At 36.2% G+C, this 20,128-nt stretch overlaps 1 protein-coding gene across 1 annotated transcript in view; it reads left to right on the forward strand.

Moving 5' to 3' along the window:
- The window catches only part of LGR5 (leucine rich repeat containing G protein-coupled receptor 5), a 188,999-nt gene extending 177,768 nt beyond the window's left edge, over window positions 1-11,231 (forward strand). Inside the window, exon 18 of the mRNA XM_074226155.1 lies at window positions 587-11,231. Within this exon, the coding sequence (XP_074082256.1) occupies window positions 587-1,674 (1,088 nt within the window). The 3' untranslated portion in view covers window positions 1,675-11,231. The remainder of the gene's footprint in view (window positions 1-586) is intronic.
- Window positions 11,232-20,128: the final 8,897 nt, after the last annotated feature.

A 20,128-nucleotide genomic window follows, 5' to 3' on the forward strand; every position in this document is an offset into this window, starting at 1 on the left:
AAAAATGTCATTAAAACATTTTTTTGAATTTCTGTTTCCAAATTCTCTCCCTCCCTCACCTTGAGAAGGAAATTTGATATAAATTATAAATGTGAAGTCATATAATGTATATATCCATGTTACTCATATTGCAAAAGAAAAGACAGAAAAAACAAAAATAAAGTTTTTTTTTTATTTTTAAAGTCTCCTTCAATCTGCATTCAAAGTTCATCAGTTCTCTCACTGGAAGAGTATGATACCTTTTATCATGGGTCCTTGGGATTTTCTTAGATCATTTCATCATCATTTCATCATCAGAAGTTCAATCTTTCACAGTTGATCATCCTGACAATATTGCTATTACTGTACACAATGTTGTCCTGATTTTGTTCATTTGAGTTGTATGTTGCATGCTGCATGCATGTTATATGAGCTCTCAAACTTCTCGAAGACAGAGGTATGGGTGAAGAAGCACTAGAAAGGATTCTGGAGAACTGTATTTTTAGTCCTAGTTCTTTACTACTGACTTGCCAACTGACTCTAGACAATATCACATGTATATGACTTTAAAAATCTCAAATTTATCTACTCTTTCTTGCCATTCCAGGACCCTTCAAACCATGTGAAAATCTATTTGGTAGTTGGTTAATCAGAATCGGAGTGTGGACCATTGCGTTTTTGGCTTTCCTTTGTAATGCTTTGGTGACCTCAACAATCTTCAGATCTCCACTGTATATTTCCTCTATAAAACTTTTAATTGGATTGATAGCAGTGGTAAACACCCTAATGGGTGTCTCCAGTGGTGTCTTGGCTAGTGTTGATGCATTAACTTTTGGCAGCTTTGCTCAATATGGTGCATGGTGGGAGAGTGGAATAGGTTGCCAAGTCACCGGTTTTCTGTCCATTTTTGCTTCAGAGACGTCTGTTTTTCTACTTACCCTGGCAGCCCTTGAACGTGGGTTCTCTGTAAAAAGTTCTGCAAAATTTGAAACCAAAGCATCTTTTTCCAGTCTGAAAGCGATAGTTATGATTTGCTTTCTATTGGCCCTGACCATCGCTACAATTCCCCTACTCAGTGGCAGTGAATATAGTGTGTCTCCCTTATGCTTTCCCCTGCCTTTTGGAGAACCTAGTACCACCAGTTACATGGTAGCTCTGGTGTTGTTGAACTCACTTTGTTTCCTTGTGATGACCATCACCTACACTAAGCTCTATTGCAGTTTGGAAAAGGGAGAACTAGAAAATATTTGGGACTGCGCAATGGTGAAGCATGTGGCTCTATTACTCTTTACCAATTGCATCCTATATTGCCCTGTAGCGTTCTTGTCATTTTCCTCTTTACTAAACCTCACATTCATCAGTCCTGAAGTCATTAAGTTTATTCTCTTGGTGATTGTGCCACTCCCTGCTTGTCTCAATCCCCTTCTCTACATTCTCTTCAATCCAAATTTTAAGGAAGACTTGGGGAACTTCCGAAAGCAAACATTCTTATGGAAAAGATCAAAACACTCAAGTTTGATCTCTATCAACTCAGAAGATGTGGAGAAACGGTCCTGTGATTCAACCCAAGCTTTGGTCTCTTTTGCTAGTGGCAACAGCTCTTATGACCTGACCTCTTGTTCAAAAGGGCCACCATCTTATCCAATGACAGAAAGTCATCGTCTTTCATCTGTAACATTCGTTCCTTGTCTCTAATGTGAGTTGCAAGATATGAAGAGAAAATGTTTACAAAAATTGCAAACCCCAGAGGGGAAGATGGTTGATATAGTTGGTGGGACAGGGGCACAGTGTTCCTGATAATTGTTCCATACACTTGAGGTATCGAAAAAAAAAAACGTTGAGCTAGAACCTTGATTAAAAAAAAATCCCCCCTCAGTCAGTGTGAAAAAAAAACTGCAAAGTCACTGACATTTAGGATCAGAATGAGCCTGAAGGCATCTCATAGGATAATTTGGTTGTTGTTTTTTATCAACAATTGATTTTTTTAAAACCTAGCACAAATAGAAGAATTAAATACTCTTCAAGGATTTGCCACAATTTTAACCTAAGCTCATCTACAGAGTTTTAAGGAAGACATTGACCCACAAAATGGGCTCCATAAGACCTAAAATTCTTTAAAGGATGATTAAAATGGGTTGAAGAAAAGAAGTCGAAAATCATCTTTATTACTAAACATAAGATACAACAAAGAGTATTCTGATTCTCTGGATTTATGCAAAGAGAGTTTTGTTTCCTTCTGCCTTTATATCTATAATAGGCTTCTTTCAGATCACTAATCTGCCTGGCTTTAGAATGGAGGATGTTATTAACATGTTTATATTTGGAGGGTATTCTATTTGCCATCTTAGGCACTAGCATCTGGTTTAAAAGCCAGGATGACAGAACTGTATGAACGTTTCTAAGGCTAAATGAACTTACTATCAAAGAAATAAGGGAAAGATGGTTTCTGAGTGGTTTCATTCATCTTTAACTCCCTAGTGCCCAAATTTGGGGTTCCAGGATCAAAGTTCATTGCCGGCAATGGACATCCTGAGAAATGATGGAGAATGGATTTGGGGGACTAGGAGTGACAGGATGCTACTATCTACTATAGCAATTAGATGTTTTGAGTTCAGAGGCATGGTGGAAAAGTGATCTACTGTAGCAGACATATATTAAATCAATATATATGAGAATCTCAAACCTACTAACTCTAAAGGCTATGGCAATAAGACAACATGAAGCTAGAGAATAAGTTCTGACATCCCTTTGGCTCCATGGATACATTATCCTTTTACTTAGCTTGATTTTTAGCAACTTTCCATCTGGGCTGCCCTGCTTGATGTCAGTAGCATTCCTCCACTTTTCCACATCTAATACATGTGTAAAATGTTTTGAGAAGCAAAATAATAAAGCACGGGAAGTTGAAAGATTAATTCATAACTTCTTTTATCAGAATGTTATTAGTCCACCAGGCATCCAAAACAAATAGCTGTTGGGTGGGTTTATTTTTATAAGCATGTTTGAAATATTTTGATCAGATGTTTTAATTTGGAATTGAAAAAATACATTTATGAGATTTTTTATAAGATTTGTAAATATAGAACTGTATTTATTATTGCAATATGATACAATAATCATAAGGGACACAACAGTAAACCATGTACAGTTGCAGCCTATTACTTTAGATATTACATTTCCTGTCCAATTATTTTCCTAAATTTATTAAATGTATATAATATATGTAAATGTGTAGTGCCTGTAAATAGGTTACATACTTGCTTTTCTATTGGTATATAAGAAACAAAAAGAATTTGTAATAAAATGTGAGACTGAAAGCCAAGAGCATTTCAGTTTTATCATAGACCACAAAAGCAGATGTACAGTCTCTTATTTATTGGTGTTTAAATATGGTTGCTATGAATGGTGTTATCTCAACCAAGCCAACTGGAAATTGGAAACCCCATTACTATGGGTATTTAGGACATAACTTGTGAAATAAGAATCAAATTGAAATATCTTTGTTATTTCTTAGACTGCTGCTGCTGTTGATGTTATTGTTATTTGATTATGGTTCATAAATCATTCTGTTATTGTTATTAAAGGTCATCATTATAGGGGATGGTTGGGGTTTTTGTAACCAAGACCTTCCCAAGTCCTAAAATGCTTTAACAATGGAAGAGGGAGAGAAAATGCCCACGATTAAAAACACAAGGCTAAATGACAATACTATTAAAGACTCAACATGTTCAGCCAAAGTACTTCTGTAAATTCTTCCTTTTAAGCAGTTTCATTATGTGACCATGGTAAGGCCAAAGCATGAGGGCATATGATTCTCCAGGCCCACAAGAGGCAAAAAACATACTGTTCTCTTTCAAATTCCTGTCAGCCAAGAAATCAAAGGATCTAATGATCTCCCAGAAGCAAACAAGTTAGAAATCCCTGAGGGACTGGTCTTCATTTATCAAACCCAAACGAGCTAACCCATGGAGGCCACCAGCCAAAAAATAAAATAATAAAATAAAATAATTCCCTCAGCAATAATTTCTCTTCCACTTCTGTTCAATAAAGATTGACACAATAAAGCAACCCCATGACAGAAAAATGATATTTTTTAATCTAGCTTAGTTATCACTAGTATCAGTATTTGTTTATCAAGCAATGAACTACCCTTCTTCTCCATTTCATTTGAGCACAAACCATATGTTTCAGTTTGATCCTATTGAAAGACACCCAAAATGATCTCCCATAATTTGTCTTGTCTTAAATTAAAGCAATGTTTCATTTTGTTTTGTTTTCATTAAATTTATGGAATCACTGGATCTCTTGAGTTGAAATGGGTCTCTGAGGCCTTCCGAAACAATCTGTATCTAAACAAAAGTTCTTTTTTTTTGACATCCCAATTAGTGATCACCTAAACTCTCCTTGATATCTTCCATTGATGGAGAACTTGGTACCCAATGAGTCAACCCATTCCACTTTTGGATAGCTCCAACTCTTAAAACTCCATTTTCCCTTACACTCAGAATAAGTCTGGCTCACTGAAGTTTGTACCTTATTGCTAATAGTTCTACCATTCAGGGCCAGAAAGAACAAATTTAATCCCTTTTGCACATGAAAGCCCTTCAAATACTTGGAGACAGCTCTCATGTCCTCCCGAAGTCTTGGTTCTCTGCTGCTCAGTTCAATGACTAATTTCATAACAGCTGTCATCCTCTGTTGTATCTAGGTTCCAACAAATGAAACATTTAAATTATGATGTTTTCATAAATGTTAGCAAATATATCACAAAACTTTTTTTAATGTGAAAAACCTTAACTAGGTTGAAAAAAAAAATCCATGTTTTAGCTTGGTGTCAGAGAACCCATGTTCAAGTTCTATCTCTGAGACTTCTTCCTCTTGGCTATATGGTAATGGAAAAGACAGTTAACCTCTCTGAGTCTGAGGTTCCTCATCTGTAAAAGAGGATAAGAATGGGCCTGGCACCTTCCTTGCAAGGCTATTCCAAAGTGCAAATTCCAAATCAAATATTAATTAAAGGGCTTGGCAAAATTGAAAATGTTAAATAAATTTCAGTTATTTGTTATTATTGGATCTTAGATTTAGAGTAAGAAGAAATCTTAGAGATAATCTAGTCCAATCTCCTCATTTTATAGATGAGGCAACTAGGACCCAGACAGGTTAAGTAACAGCCAAAGTCTCAAAGTGACAAAAGAAAGATATGAAGCAAGATCCTGCAACTCAAAATCCATCACTTTTCTCATACCCCCATTGGAAGAAAAGAAAGGCATAATATTTTGAAATCTCAAATATACCCAAATTCTGTCAATTAAACTAATAAACTTTCCATCTTTCTTTTTTGTTGCTTTACCTTCTTCTCTAATCTCTTCTATTGAACAACCAACTGTTCTCTTTGCATTGCTTTCTTTATTTAAAAAATTAAATGTTTTTTCACTTTTTATATAAAGATAAACATCAATGATTTCGTAGAATCTTCATACAAAGAGGACAAGTTCTCATGGATAATAAATAAGATCTTTCAATATAATTTTACCAAATTGGTGAATAAAATTGGTGACTGAAAAAAGTGAATTTCTTTACATTTGAAACTACAGAAGTTCTAATATATGGAAAGTTATGGTTGACCTAATTTTTTTTTTATCTTGACATTGCTTCTTTCCTTGAGAATATTAACCAGCATAATAATTTGAGACCTTAAAAAGAGGCAAGAGGGGGTTTATTTTGATCTCATTCATTTTATTCCTATTCTTCAACATGCCAAGACTTTAATTAATGGTTCAGTTCTTAATGATCCCAAGTTTGTTAAACTTGGGGCAATCTTTGTCTATTAATTTCTGTAGAACAAAAAAAATTAAATGATGTTGTTATGACTTTACCTCCACTTAGGATATAGGCTCTGATTATTTTACTGTTCTTCCCATAAAACTAGAGGGTTCTGAAAATGTCTTACTCTGATTCCCACATAGCCCCATTCATCAATGAAATCTCTGCTTAATTCTGATTCAGAACCTACCATGTAGTTGAGAAGCATTTCAGATACAAGCTCTGATATACAATGTTGTCATGAATCTTTTTGGATAGGAAGACATCAATGAAAAATAGAAATGACTAACTGGAGAAGCATTTTGGAATATAAATGTTTAACTGTTGGCACATTTGAATAGATGTTTCTGGCTCTGGCTATCACATTTTAAGTGGGATATTTCATGAGACAAACTAAAGAAAGGTGATCCAGAGGATATGGGGTCCAGCAGCTATAATAATAGACAACATTTATATAGAGTTTTCAAAACTATTTGTGTCTATTATCTTATTTTATCCTCTTGATGACACAGAGGTAGGTGTATTTTCCCACTTTAAAAATGAGGAAACTGAGGCAGGAATGATTAAGTCACACTCAAAGTCACACAGATAGTAAGCTACTGAACTGATTTCAAATCTAACACGATTCAACTTAGGAAACTAAGGGGGCATCTAGGTGGCACAGTGGATAGAGCACCAGCCCTGGAATCAGGAGTACCTGAGTTCAAATCCTGCCTCAGACACTTAATAATTACCTAGCTGTGTGGCCTTGGGCAAGCCACTTAACCCCATTGCCTTGCAAAAAAAAAAAAGAATTAAAAACAAAAAACAACTTAGAAACTGGGGAAAACACAAAGGAACTGAGAATATTTAGCTTAAGGAAAAGTAAGAAATAATGTGACTTTGACTTTTAGTGATTATGACTTCATTAATGCAGACACTTCATCCACAGTGGTACAGAACACATTTCATCCACACCTTCTCATACTGTAAGACTCTAGTCCATATGTTCCCATAAAGTGTACCAAATGGACCTTTTCTTGATTTATTGACATGGTAGTTGTCTTAGAGTATTTAAAAGACTGTTAAATAAAAGAGGATGTATTTGATCTGTCCAAAGGGCAGAACCAGAATAATGGAGGGAAGTCACAGGAAGAAAGACATTATTGTCTTAATGTAAGGTTCAAACTAAAGCTCTCCATCAACAGAATGCACTATCAGGGTGGCCACTGCAAATATTTGGAAATATTTAGCCATGGCTAAAGAATGAATCCTCTAATGTCTCTTCCAACTCCTTTTATTTTCAGAGAGTATTTCTGCCTAAGAAAAATGTGAATCTTTTTTTTAAAGACAAAAGAGTATGGGGGAAGCTAGGTGGTACAGTGGATAGAGCACTGACCCTGGAGTCAGAAGGACCTGAGTTCAAATCTAACCTCAGACATTTAGTAATTACCTAGTTGTGTGACCCTGGGCAAGTCACTTAACTCCATTGCCTTGCCAAAAAAAAAAATTTAAAAAAAGAGAAAAGAGTATGGGAAGACCAATAATCAAGAGAAAGTCCTATGAATCTTATAATGAATCATAAGTCATACACAAATGTTATAAAGACCACCCAATGATATTGATAAGGAATGCAAATCAAGATTTTAAATCCAATTCTTAGAGAGTCAGGATGTAATACAGCAAAGTCATAATTTTCCATGTAAACAATTGCTATGTTATGATGACCACACAATAGTAGAAATACATCAAAATTTTAAATTTTTTCTTAAAGATACAAAATAGGATAACAGGAAAGTCTTAAATTCTCAATGCTTAATTGCCTGAGAAACTTTCTCTTTGCCCAAAACTGTGAACGGTAACTTTTCAATGTGTTGATTGTTATTGAAGCTTCTGCCTATTCTATCACCTTTGCCATTCAGTCTTGGTCCATATAGTGGTAATGGGCAAGTAATATTTCAAAGAATCTTATTGGAAGTACCAGTACCAAGTTCTAGGATCCTGTGGTGCCCAAACTTACAGGGATCATGAATAGTTGGGTGTAAATTATATTTTAATAGTATATATTATATATTGACATTTATAGTATATATTATATAATAATTGACATTTACATAGTACTTGAAAGCTAACAAAGTGTTGTATGTGTACAGTGCTACTTGTGCATTTGAATCTCAGAATGACCCATGCAGTAGGTACTAGAATCATCATTCCCATTTTCCAGGTAAGGAGGGTCTGACAAATGAAGTGAGTGATTTACTTCAGCTGGGTAAGATTTGAGCACAATTCTTCCTTGACTCCAAACTTAACATACTATTCACTATAGCACAGTATTTTCTCTTTGTATACTATTTTCTCTTTGTTAATCAATATTGCTGGTTCTTAGAAATTCTTCCCTTTCCCTTCCCAATCAGCTTGGCTTTTGTCCCAAAAATTACATATAGCAGTTGATAGGATAAGCCCCAAAATAAAACACAGATTGATTTCTTTGAAAGACAATGATTGTTTATAATTTGCAATGAATTTTTGTCATAAATTTCTAGAACAAAACAAAAATGAAAATCTTATCAAGAATAGAGCTTATAAATTAAGAAAGCACTTTTAACACTTGCCCTTAAATATTCAAATATAGGCTTCAAGTGGAAAAAATTGAATCAGTTTTTTTATAAGTACCCTTCCTAGTCATTCTGGCCCCTTAGACTAACAGAAGGAAGGAAGGAAGGAAGGAAGGAAGGAAGGAAGGAAGGAAGGAAGGAAGGAAGGAAGGAAGGAAAGGAAGGAAGGAATAGCAAATTGAATGAATGAATGAATAAGAAGCAAGAGGAAAAGAAATAGAGCAAATGCCTTGCAAGATCGGGAGAAAAAAAAGGAGAGGGATGAGGTGACAATAGACTTTCCTCAAAAAAGGAAGGGACAAGAGAATGAAGGAGCTGCTTCAGGAGAGGTTAGAAAGGAAGAGTGGAAAGGGAAGATAAGGAAAACTATTCTCTAAAGGGAGAAGAAAATAGTTGAGGAATGGAGACCCTACTGAAATCCTATTGAAGTGAAGAAAATAAGTACTCAAGTTTTTTGTTGCTCCAGTCACAGCTCTATGATGCAAAAATGAAGTGTCTATGTGAATTTGCTGTTTAATGTTCACTTAATTTTCAATCAAGCCAAGAGCTAGACGGAAAAATTATGAAAAGTCTAATCAAAGTAATCTGATGATAATAGCTAACAATGATATATTTACCATGTACTAGATGCTATGATAAGCTCTTTATTATTATTTCATTTGATCCTCACAACCCTGGGAGGCAGATGCCATTTCAATCCTCATTTTACAGATGGGAAAACTGAGGCAGATAGAGATTAAATGACTTGCATGAGACTACACAGCTAATAATATGAGATCAGATTCAAAATCAGGCTTTCCTGACTTCAGGCTTGGCACTCTATTCATTCCACCATCTGGCTGTCCAGTTCTTTGAGAATAGAAATTATTTCATGTTTTGCCTTTATATCTTCAGTTCCTAGTATGGTGACCAGCCCTTAGCAATTCTTTAATAAATATAATAATAACCAGCTAACATTTATATAGATCTTTAAGGTTTATAAAGCAATTTATAAAGCTTACAGTAACCCTGGGAGACAAGTGCTTAGAAATATCATTTTACAGATGAGAATCTGAGGTATAAAAAGATTAGGTGAATTGCTCAGGCTCACACAGTTGTAAGTATCTGCAGCCAGATTTGAACTCTTCTTTAAAATGAAAAATTGAAAGGAAAAATAATCCCTTGCAACAAATAAACATAGTCAATTCAGCCAGTCAATAAACATTTAATTGTATATTATGTGCCAGTCATTTTTGTTAAGCACTGGAGATACATAAAAAAACAAAATCAGCCCCTGCCCTAAAGAAGCTAAGCTAGTAGTGGGGACAACTATGCCCACTAACTGTGGGTGTCCCATAGAGTTCCATCCTGGTCTCCCTTCTCTTTTCAACTATGTTCAAACAAGTTATATACAGGATAAATGGAAAATGATTAGCAGAGAAAATATACTAGAATTAATGGGGACCAGGAAATGTTTCCTACAGGTGAATTTTAACTAGGTCTAAAAGCTAGGAAGGCCAGGGGGCAGAGGTGAAACGGGAGAGCATTCCAAGATATAAGATAGTCAGTAAAAATGTCAGGAACAATAAGGAGGGCAGTGTCACTGGACTGAAAAGTACCTAGGTGTGTAAGGATATTGGGAGTAAGGTTATAAAGGGCTTTGAATGAAAAAAAAGGGGTTTTATATTTGATCCTAATGAGTCACTAGAATTTATTGAGTCAGAGGGGTGATTCATGAACAGAACTGAACTTTGAGAAGATCACTTTCACAGGTGAGTAGTAGAAGGATTGGAGTGGCCAGAGACCTGAAGCAAGTCAGCCCAAGGTCTATTTCAAAAGTCTAGTGTGAGGAGATGAATCAGGGTATCAGAGGAAAATAGTATCAGAAGGACAACTAGGTGGCACAGTGGATAGAAGGCAAGGCAAGGAGTCAGGAAGACCAGAGTTCTAATTCAGTCTCATCTACTCAATAGTTGTGTGACCCTGGGCAAATCACTTTACCTTCTCTACCTCAGTTTCCTTATATGTAAAATAAGCTGGAAAAGACAATAGGAAATCACTCCAATTTATTTGCCAAGAAAACCCTAAATGGGATTTTGAAGAGTCAAACATGACTGAACATCAACAACAGGAAAGAAGGAAGCAAGATGTGAGTTGTTACAAAGGTAAGATTTTAAGACTGGCAATAGATTTGATATAGAAATCTGGGTGACTGGAGGGTGGTAATATGGAATTAGGAAGGGGGAGGTATTTAGCCAGGATGGGAAGGAAAGATAATAAGTTTAGTTTTGGACTTTAGTTTATCCAAACAAGTCTGCTGGATATCCAGTTTGAGGAAGTCAGATGGAGATGTGAGACTGGAGGACTAGAAAGGTACTGACTAAAGGACAGCAAAAAGGTTAGAGTTGGATTAGCAGATATAAGAATCATCAGCCTAAAGATAATAATTTAATTCATGGGAGTCAAGGAGATCATTACATGAAATACTATTGAGTGAGGACAGAAGGGGGACCAGGATGGAGCTCTATAGACACCCAGAGTTAGTGGGTGTGACCTGGATGAACCAAAATGAATCTATACAGTGGTCATGTCCAAAAATATATGTCTCTCTATGTACCTTGGGATGTAGGAAGGTAAGTAATCAACTTATTCTTTGGAGATATGACTGATTATTGCACTGATCAGAATTATTAACCTTTCAAAACTTTTCCTTACAATGTTGTTGTCCTTGTGTTAATTTTTCTCCTGATTTGCTCATTTCATTCTGCATCAGTAAATACAAATCTTCCCATATTATTCTGAAACCATCCTTTTCTTTCCCATTTCTTATGGCATAGTAATATTTTATTACATTAATTTATCACAGTCAATTATCTTTTTTCTTTTTCTTTTAATGGTTATGGTTCAGTTTAATCTGCTTTTTTATTATAATAAATATATTTACTATATTTTCTGTATGAGGTGTCCATGACATAGAAATTCATTACTGTTATATGAACAGCTATTAAAAGTCTATACTTCTCAGGAAAAAAAATTATTAATGGAAATCCACAATTAAAGAGGTTAAGAAAAGATACCCCTGGCCTTGGGCAAGCCACTTAACCCCGTTGCCTTGCAAAAAAAAAAAAAACTTAAAAAAAAAGATACCCCTAGGGGCGGCTAGGTGGTGCAGTGGATAAAGCACTGGCCCTGGAGTCAGGAGTATCTGGGTTCAAATCCGATCTCAGACACTTAATAATTACCTAGCAAGCCACTTAACCCCATTTGCCTTGCAAAAACCTAACAAAAAAAAAAAGATACCACTAACCAAAATCAAAAATTTCTGGTTAGCACTGTGATCCAAGTATCAAAATCTCAGCAAAGAGATTGTTATATATATTGATATATTATGCCAATGAAGAAATTTTTCTTCTAGAATTACAAATTTTTGTTAATTTCTTAGGATTTACTGTTTGCTCTAGGCATACTCAGATGATTGCTCATCCTTCAAAGAGTAAATGAGATAAAAAAAAGATACAACATAATATGTAGCTACTGAGGGCGAGTACTCCAAAGTTTTAAAATACATGTTTACCCTTATCTCTTTGCATATTGCTATTGTTTTCAAGTTGTAGTTCTCTCTCTCTCTCTCTCTCTCTCTCTCTCTCTCTCTCTCTCTCTCGGTCTCTCAATACATTTAGGAAAGACATCTACAGCTCCTAAAATAAAAATTACCAGAGGAACTAAGTCTTTAAAGAAGAGGCAGGGAATGAGGGAAACATTTTGTGGGCTCACCTAAAAAAAGACTAACAGAAAACAACACTGGTGAAAGGTTCACTGGCATTAACCTTGACACTTTGAATAAAGTGCATTTCATGCTAAGTTAAAGAATAATGCTAATCAAAGCAATGTCTATCATCCAACAATAATCAGGGCAAAAACGACCTACCCCTTAAAGAATTCCTTGTTTTCCAAGAATTTAAATTGTCAAAAGGAGCCAGGAAAAATCATCATTGAATAATTTGGAAAATGCCTCTGAAATATAACACATTTAATTATAATTTTTTTGCCTCTCTTGGAACATGTCAATTTCAGGAATATTATCAAACAGAACTGAAGATGTGATTCATGTCCTAGTGTTTGAAAAGCAAAATTTTGTTGTTCATAATTCGATAGCCTTAAAATCATAATTCTCTCATTCTAACTTTATGGTGGAAACAGTAGAGGTTAATGTTTGACATCAATCAGTTTGAAAGGTAGGGCTATCTATTCCCAGCAAAGAATGAGAAGCAAACTCATTCTGAGAACTACAAGCAGGGATGAAGTCAGAGAAAGAGGATGATTTTCCAACTCTTTTTGAATCAAGTCTTCCCAGTACAACTTCATTACTTAGTTTACACTATTGGAAATTCCCAGATTAGATTACATTCATATAAAAATATAACTACAAAACCACATTCCAAAGTCAACGTCACCATTGTTTCCTACACACACACACACACACACACACACACACACACACACACACAAACGAAGTCACAGAGTAAAAAACGTGAACAATTCTAGATTTTTCTAGTTCAGTAGAACTAGAAATTAACTATAAAAATCAAATAAAACTAAGAACAAAAAATATAGAACCCAGTAGTTTTATTATTAAAGATAGTTTATTTTCATTTTAAGTATTTACTTTTTGAATAACTCTGATATATATATTTACTCAAAGTCTAAACCCCTATTCTTCAGATAGAGGAAAGATATTCAATTACCGTTTATGACTAATTCTTACTAGTTCACTTAGCTGTTCAACTGTTGTGATAAACCAAGTCACAAAGCAATCATTGGGATATTATCCACATAAACAAACATTCTTGCACTTTTCTCTGTTTTTCCCCCCTTAACAAGAATAGAATTAAGGGTTAGAAAGGAGCTTTGATCTTAGGTAAAGCAAGTACTATTGTTTCCTATTAGCATAACTTTCCCAAAGGAAGAATGAGAATTCCTGATATGCTGCTTTGTTAGGATAATTAGAAAAAGATTGTGCAGATCTCTGCCCACTAGAATTTCTGGTGCCCCTCTGCTTTAAAGTCATTCATATTTTTTTCAAACTGTAATATTTAGTAACAAAAAAGAGTTGCAATGTTTTTTTATGCTTGCCAAAAAAACCTAATCTTGAGATCTGTGGAGATGGTCAATAGTTATCCTACACAGTCAACCTTTGCATTGTATGAGGAATTTGTCTTGTTTGATTTATGGAGGGGCATGGGGATGGATAAGAAGCAAGTCTCCACACCTTAAATAATCATAAAAATAATAGCTAGCATTGATATAATACTTTAAAGTTCTCAACAATTTACAGAATTGATCACCACCAACCTACCTTTTGAGATAGATTCTATTAAGACTATCTCTTTCAGATCTCTCAGCCATCTCTGAAGAAGTTCCTTTTCCATCCACATAAGGCTATAAACTTCTTCATCTATAAAATCACAAGGGTGGGACTAACTACCTTGGAATCCAAAAGGGTTTCCTTGTTTTGGAGCTCCCAATACCCATGAAATCATAGGTCTAGTTCCTATTCATACCAATATCACATGAATATTACAAATCCACTCAGAAAAAATAAAAATAAAAAAAAATACACTTGGATACTCAAAAGGGTTTGTGATCTCATCAATTTTCTTCTCCAACCAGGCAGGTCAAAAATCATCCATGCTTGCCTATCCTCTGTAACTTTCATCCTTGCCCTCTCAAAAGTTCCCCAAAGTGAGTCTACTAAAAAGTAAGAGACTTTCCTGACTTTTTGGCTCCAATGATGCAAGGGTGCCTGTGGAGTGTACCGGCCATCCACATGTCATTCCTTGCTCTTGCCACACAAGATAATGTATTATTGTCATGTCAATTTTGGCTGAAGAAACTACTCTCCTAGTTCTTCAGATTCTCAAATTGAGTCTTCCTTGATTTTTTTCTCTCTTTCATTTCTCCTTCCAATCAGTTGTCAAATCAAACGACTTGCCCAAGGTCACACAAGAGGTGTGTGGCAGGGGCCAGTTAGGTAGTACAATAGATAGAGCACCAGACCTGGAGTCAGGAGAACCTGAGTTCAAATCTAATCTCAGGCACTTGATAATTGCCTGGCTATGTGACCTTGGGCAAGTCACTTAACCTCATTGCCTTAAATAAAATTAAAAAAAAAAAAGAGGTATGTGGCAGAGGTGGAATTTGAGCCCAGATCATCCCATTTAAAATCCATTGCTCTTTCATATGCATTCTGTTCTTTGAAGTCAAAGAGGATAATTTGATATCTCTTCAATTTGATGGTCCTTCATATTTACAATCCTCTCATTTGCTTTCAAGGTCTTTCATATGATGGAATGATTGAAGCTTCAACATCCAGTTTACAGAACTGCATAACTGAGATTCTTAAAATTTAACTTTAAATTGAATTAGATGAAACTTCAAACCTGAATAGAAACTGGTTCTGCAGTATATCTCAGAAGTTTCCATTCACTCTCCATGACCTTTCCTAATTCAGAATTCACTCTTCCTAAAGTGGCTCAGCCCACTTTCAGGATGTGATTCAGTTGTTAAAAATCTTTTTCTTATATGAAGTCTAAATCTTCAACTTGTACTCATTTCTCTTAGACTTGTTCTCTGGGGCCCAGGAGAGCAAATCAAGAAAAAAATTTTTTTTGGTCTTTAATTCTTGTCTTCTACAGGTTCAATATCCCCGTTTCTTCAAATGATGGTTTCTAGTGCCTTCACTATCCTTATTCTCCTCCCCTCCTAAATCCCCACTCATATGCACAAGATACACTCTAGTTTTTCAGCTGACCTTTCTAAAATATGTCCAACAGAACTGATAACAATAACCTAAATCACATCAGAGAACAGTCCCTAATTCGTTAAACTGTTTTTAAGAAGACTTAAAAAATAAAAAGGTCTTTTTGCGGTCCTTAGTATTTTTCACAGATTTCAACTCCTAGTGGAAAGAAGCTTAGATTTAGACTCAAGAGAAGCCTAGATTCCTATCCTGGGTCAAATACTTACTAATTGTTAAGCTCGGGATATTCCCTTGAGTCACCAAACTTGAAAGGGCCGTGTTTTTCCCTTGGCATGTGTAGGTTCAGTACTTCTTGGTCCTTTTATGCCCCACCTCCTTTACATGTTCAGTATGACTTCCATTAATAATCACCCATATGGAACATTAGACTATGGAATATTAGACCATGGCCAGTAAATCCACTGAACCCATGATCCATGTACAATGATCCACACCTCCCCCCTAATAGTTCTCTCATAGGACCCACTAGCATATAAGTCCCCATTAGGTCATTTTACTAGAATTTGAAAGTTAAAGAGACTGTCTCTGGGGTAGATTATCCAGATTGAGAATTATCTACAGCCATTACTCCTTTTCCAAGATGCCTGCCTTTGGATAAGATTCTTGTTTTCCTAACACTCTGTCACAGGGAGATAAGGGACCCAAAGAGTCCTTTTGCCACTTTTGGAACAGCTCCAATAAGAATCAGAAAACATGTTTCAAATGAATATTTAGACTGAGTCTAGATGATTAACTATCTTGCAGGTAGTAAGTTTTCCTCTGTGCCTAAACCTCTGCCACTTATTACCTGAGTGTCCTACATAGGACAAGGGAAAGAACATTGTTTAGAGTGTTCAAATCCCCAAACCCATGCCTGGATCATGACCAAGTCATGCCACCTAAATGGGCTTCTATTTCTTCACTTGCAAAAATGAGATAGGACGAGATGACTTCTAAGGTTCCTTCCAGCTTGAGAACTATGATCTTATGATAACTGAAAGTGGATTAAATATAACTAATCTTGGGTTCCTGGCTCTCTAAGAGTCAAGTAGCTTTCTCTCTAAATTTCATCACAAACTGAGATCAGTTAAGATGCTGTTAACCAAGATTTCTGAGGACTAAGTGCTGAGGAGAATGGTTTTCCCAGCATTCCTCCTGCAACTCACTGATCCTTGGCAACCTATAATTCTAATGCCAAAGCTATGCATGTATTCTTTTGCCTCAGGTGGTGCAAACACCCGAGAGTAACTCTTGGAATGGCCCACTGAACCTAAGTTGAAACCGACCAGTTCCTCTTTTTTTGTATTTTCCTAATTATGAATCAGTGCTGGAGGCTTGGCCACGGCTATGGGCATGTGTTCTTTATCAACTCAGAATAATGAAATTATATCCCTTAGAAGCATGCTAAGATTTTGCCACATCCCTTTGCGATCATGAGGGGTTTTTAAAAAAAAGGTTCCCCACCAATCTCAGAAATAACATTACATAGGAATTCTGTTTTTCTAAGCATTTTCCATCCATTGTCTTACCTGACCTTACAACATCCTCATAAAGTATTTAGGGTATGACAGAGACAAGGATTGGTTCTGTGGGTTCAGTGAGATTAAGAATTCCCCACATGAAGAAGGAAACTCTCTTTAAAAACAAGAGTTCTTTGAAACTTGAATTCTTAAGTCATCTAGAGCACTGAGAGGATAAATGAATAGTCTAGAATCACAAGTCAGTGGCTATCTAAGACAGCATTTGAACCTAAGTCTTTCACAACTGCCTCTTGAGATAGTTATCATTACCCCCATTTTATGGATGTGGATAACTGCCCTTGAGTGACTTGGTTAGGTCACTTTGTAAAGGAAGTAGATCTAGCACATATGTCTACTAATGCTATCAGACTAGAATTCTTCAAACTCTCCTTTTGCCTTTTTCTTCTTGACTGGACCTCCCATTCAACTAGCACTAAAAAACCAGATTTGTATTCAGACAGACTCATAAACTTGGTAATATGATGTGCCAGGCCAAGTGTTTGTTTTGGATGTACTATGAGATATATGACACATCCCTGTTAAAGTCTACAGCTTGCTGGGCTCTACTCTCCCCACCATGTCTTCCTAATTGGTCTGGACCACCTACTGTAGGCTGGCCATTACCTATCACCACTTCACTTCCATAGGCCTGCTTCACAAAGTAAGAACCCATGGAAAAACAATGCAATGGGATGACCACAAAAGGAAAGAAACTGTATTTTTAAGCTCACCTTTGATCTTCACAAAACTAAGTGGGGGGGGGAAGCTCTGGCAGAGAGCCCTCAAACTACTGCTTACGCAGGATATTCTTGAATAAGGGTTGTAAATAGAATCATATTTTTATATGTCTGTTTGATTATAGACACTGATTCACACAAGAGAGCCCTCAAAGAGCTTTTTTACATCTTGGATGAGCTCCAAAAGTCATTGTATCAGCTTGCACAAAATAATTAAAAGACTAATGTTATTCTACTGTATTTATGGGGCACCCTTCCCTGCTATACATAAACAACTTGTTGGCTTCTATGTACAGAAAGAGGTTTTTAGTCTGGAAAAAAAAACCTGTCTGGTATCTCTGCCAAGGTCACATCCCAGCTAAGGCCAATATTAATTGACTATAGAAGCCACATGCTCTGGGATTTATGCTCCCTTGATCAAACCAGGAAGTACATGTTCCCAAGCCTGAACAAATATTTTTGTTCTCCAACCCAAGTATTTTGTTCTTGGCATTACATAGTTCCGAGCTGATTGCAAACATTTCTGGTATTTGGGGTAAAAATATATCCTTAGGGATGGAAAGAAGAAGAGGGGAAAAGTCATTGGAATCACTCCTCTGATCATCTTTGGATGGTACTCTTCTAAATAGTATGAAAATCAACTTGACTTCCCAATAGGATAATTTTTAGTATTTTGTTAGCATTTGTTTCCTCTGAGTATTCCTGTGAATCTAGGAATTGGGCACTTCTGAGATGTGGTCATAGAGATTTGAGGAGCTATTATTGCAATGAGATCTTCCACATATATTCATATTCCCATTTTGAAGATTTCAGTATTTGCAGGACAGAAGTTAAAGGTGTCTAGCCTAAGTGAACTATTCAATAGCTAGATTCTTGTGCCTATGATACATAAGGGCAGTCATTTTCATGATCAGCCTCTAAAATCATTTAGTTTAATGTTTATCTCTTGGGGGGATATATATATACATATATATATGTATATATACATACATACATGGGTATATATGGAGAGAGAGAATCTTCTCCAGTTCTCTTTTGAAAGAAACATTAAATTGCATAGTTCAAGATCTAATCCAGTTACTCTTGGGAAGGGAAAGAGAAAAACAATTTCTCTAAATTGTGAAATGGGGACACCTTCCCATTCGATACTTCAGAGATGCTAAGAGACAGCATCCAAGAGACCCTAATTTTCTGACTGCTCCTTAAACAAGACTGTCCACTCCCAGCTCTGGGCATTTTTGCTAACTGGTCCCAATCCCTGGAACATTCTCCATCCTCATCTCTGGATTCCCTTGTTTCCTTCAATGCCATTTTCTACAAGAAGGCTTTTCATTTGCATGTTCTCTCCTTAATTAGATTGAGAGATCCTTGAGGGCAGGAACTGTCCTTTGTCTTTCTTTGGCATAGAGTTTAATAAATACTTATTGACTGGCTGCATGAAATTCTTTAATACCCAACTCACTCCCTGCCCATGAAGTTTTGCTGTTATGATTATTGTTGATGACAAACAAAGCAGACAGTAGGATATGTCAGGCATTTTTAAGTGTTCTGATATTTTCTTCAACCCTATTTGAAGTGAAGTGTCCTTCAATCTGTTCTCCTAGCATCTTAATTTTTTACAGGAAAAACTAAATGAATTACAAGTGGAGATAGATGGTAATACTATAATAATGGGGGACCTTAATCTTTCCCTCTCAGAACTAGATAAATCCAATAAAAAGCTCAATTAAAAAAGAAGTAAAGGGGGGGGTGGCTAGGTGTGCAGTGGATAGAGCACCAGTCCTGGAGTCAGGAGTACCTGAGGTCAAATCTGGTCTCAGACACTTAATAATTACTTAGCTGTGTGGCCTTGGGAAGCCACTTAACCCCATTGCCTAGCAAAAACTTAAAAAAAAAAAAGTAAAAGAATTGAATAGAATTTTAGATAAGCTAGTTTTGATAGCTATCTGGATAGAACTGAATGAGAATAGAAATGAAATAAAGAGCCCTGATGTCCTAGGACTGATACTGTTGTTTCACTTGAACCAAGAAAGTTGAATGGCTACAGTTAAGGTAGCTAAGAAGAGTAAATTAACCAAAGGTCACAAGAGAACAATAATAATAGCTAACTAACATTTATACAGTGTCCAGAAAGTCTTTTGGTATTGTACACGGGAGGAAGTGGGGAAGGGGAAGAGGGCAGGGAAGGTGCAAGCTTGTGAAAGTGGGAAAGAGTAGGGGCGGCTAGGTGGCGCAGTGGATAAAGTACCAGTTCTGGAGTCAGGAGTACCTGGGTTCAAATCTGCTCTCAGACACTTGACAATTACCTAGCTGTGTGGCCCTGGGCAAGCCACTTTAACCCCATCCGCCTTGCAAAAAAATAAATAAAGTGGGAAAGAGTTAGAAGATGAAGGACTTTAATAGCCAAATAATTGATTTGTTCATTTGATCCTGGAAGCAACAGAATGTCACTGGAATTTACTAAAGGGAGTGTTGTGATCAGATCTGAGCTTTGATAGCTGAGTGGAAGATTTTATATACTCCAGCAAGCTGCTGAGGCTGAGAAAGATGAATTTGCACAGGGTCCCACAGCTGGTAAGTGTCTGAGGCAGGATTCAACCTTAGGTTCTCCTATTCCCAAATTCAGTGCTCTCTCTACTATGGCACAAGATGCTTCTAGTCCTTCTGGTGCTAGGAAGTTTTTGCTTGAATTATTGA

The sequence above is a fragment of the Macrotis lagotis genome, chromosome 2, assembly GCF_037893015.1.
Source record: "Macrotis lagotis isolate mMagLag1 chromosome 2, bilby.v1.9.chrom.fasta, whole genome shotgun sequence".
In the NCBI taxonomy this organism is placed as follows: Eukaryota; Metazoa; Chordata; class Mammalia; order Peramelemorphia; family Peramelidae; genus Macrotis; species Macrotis lagotis.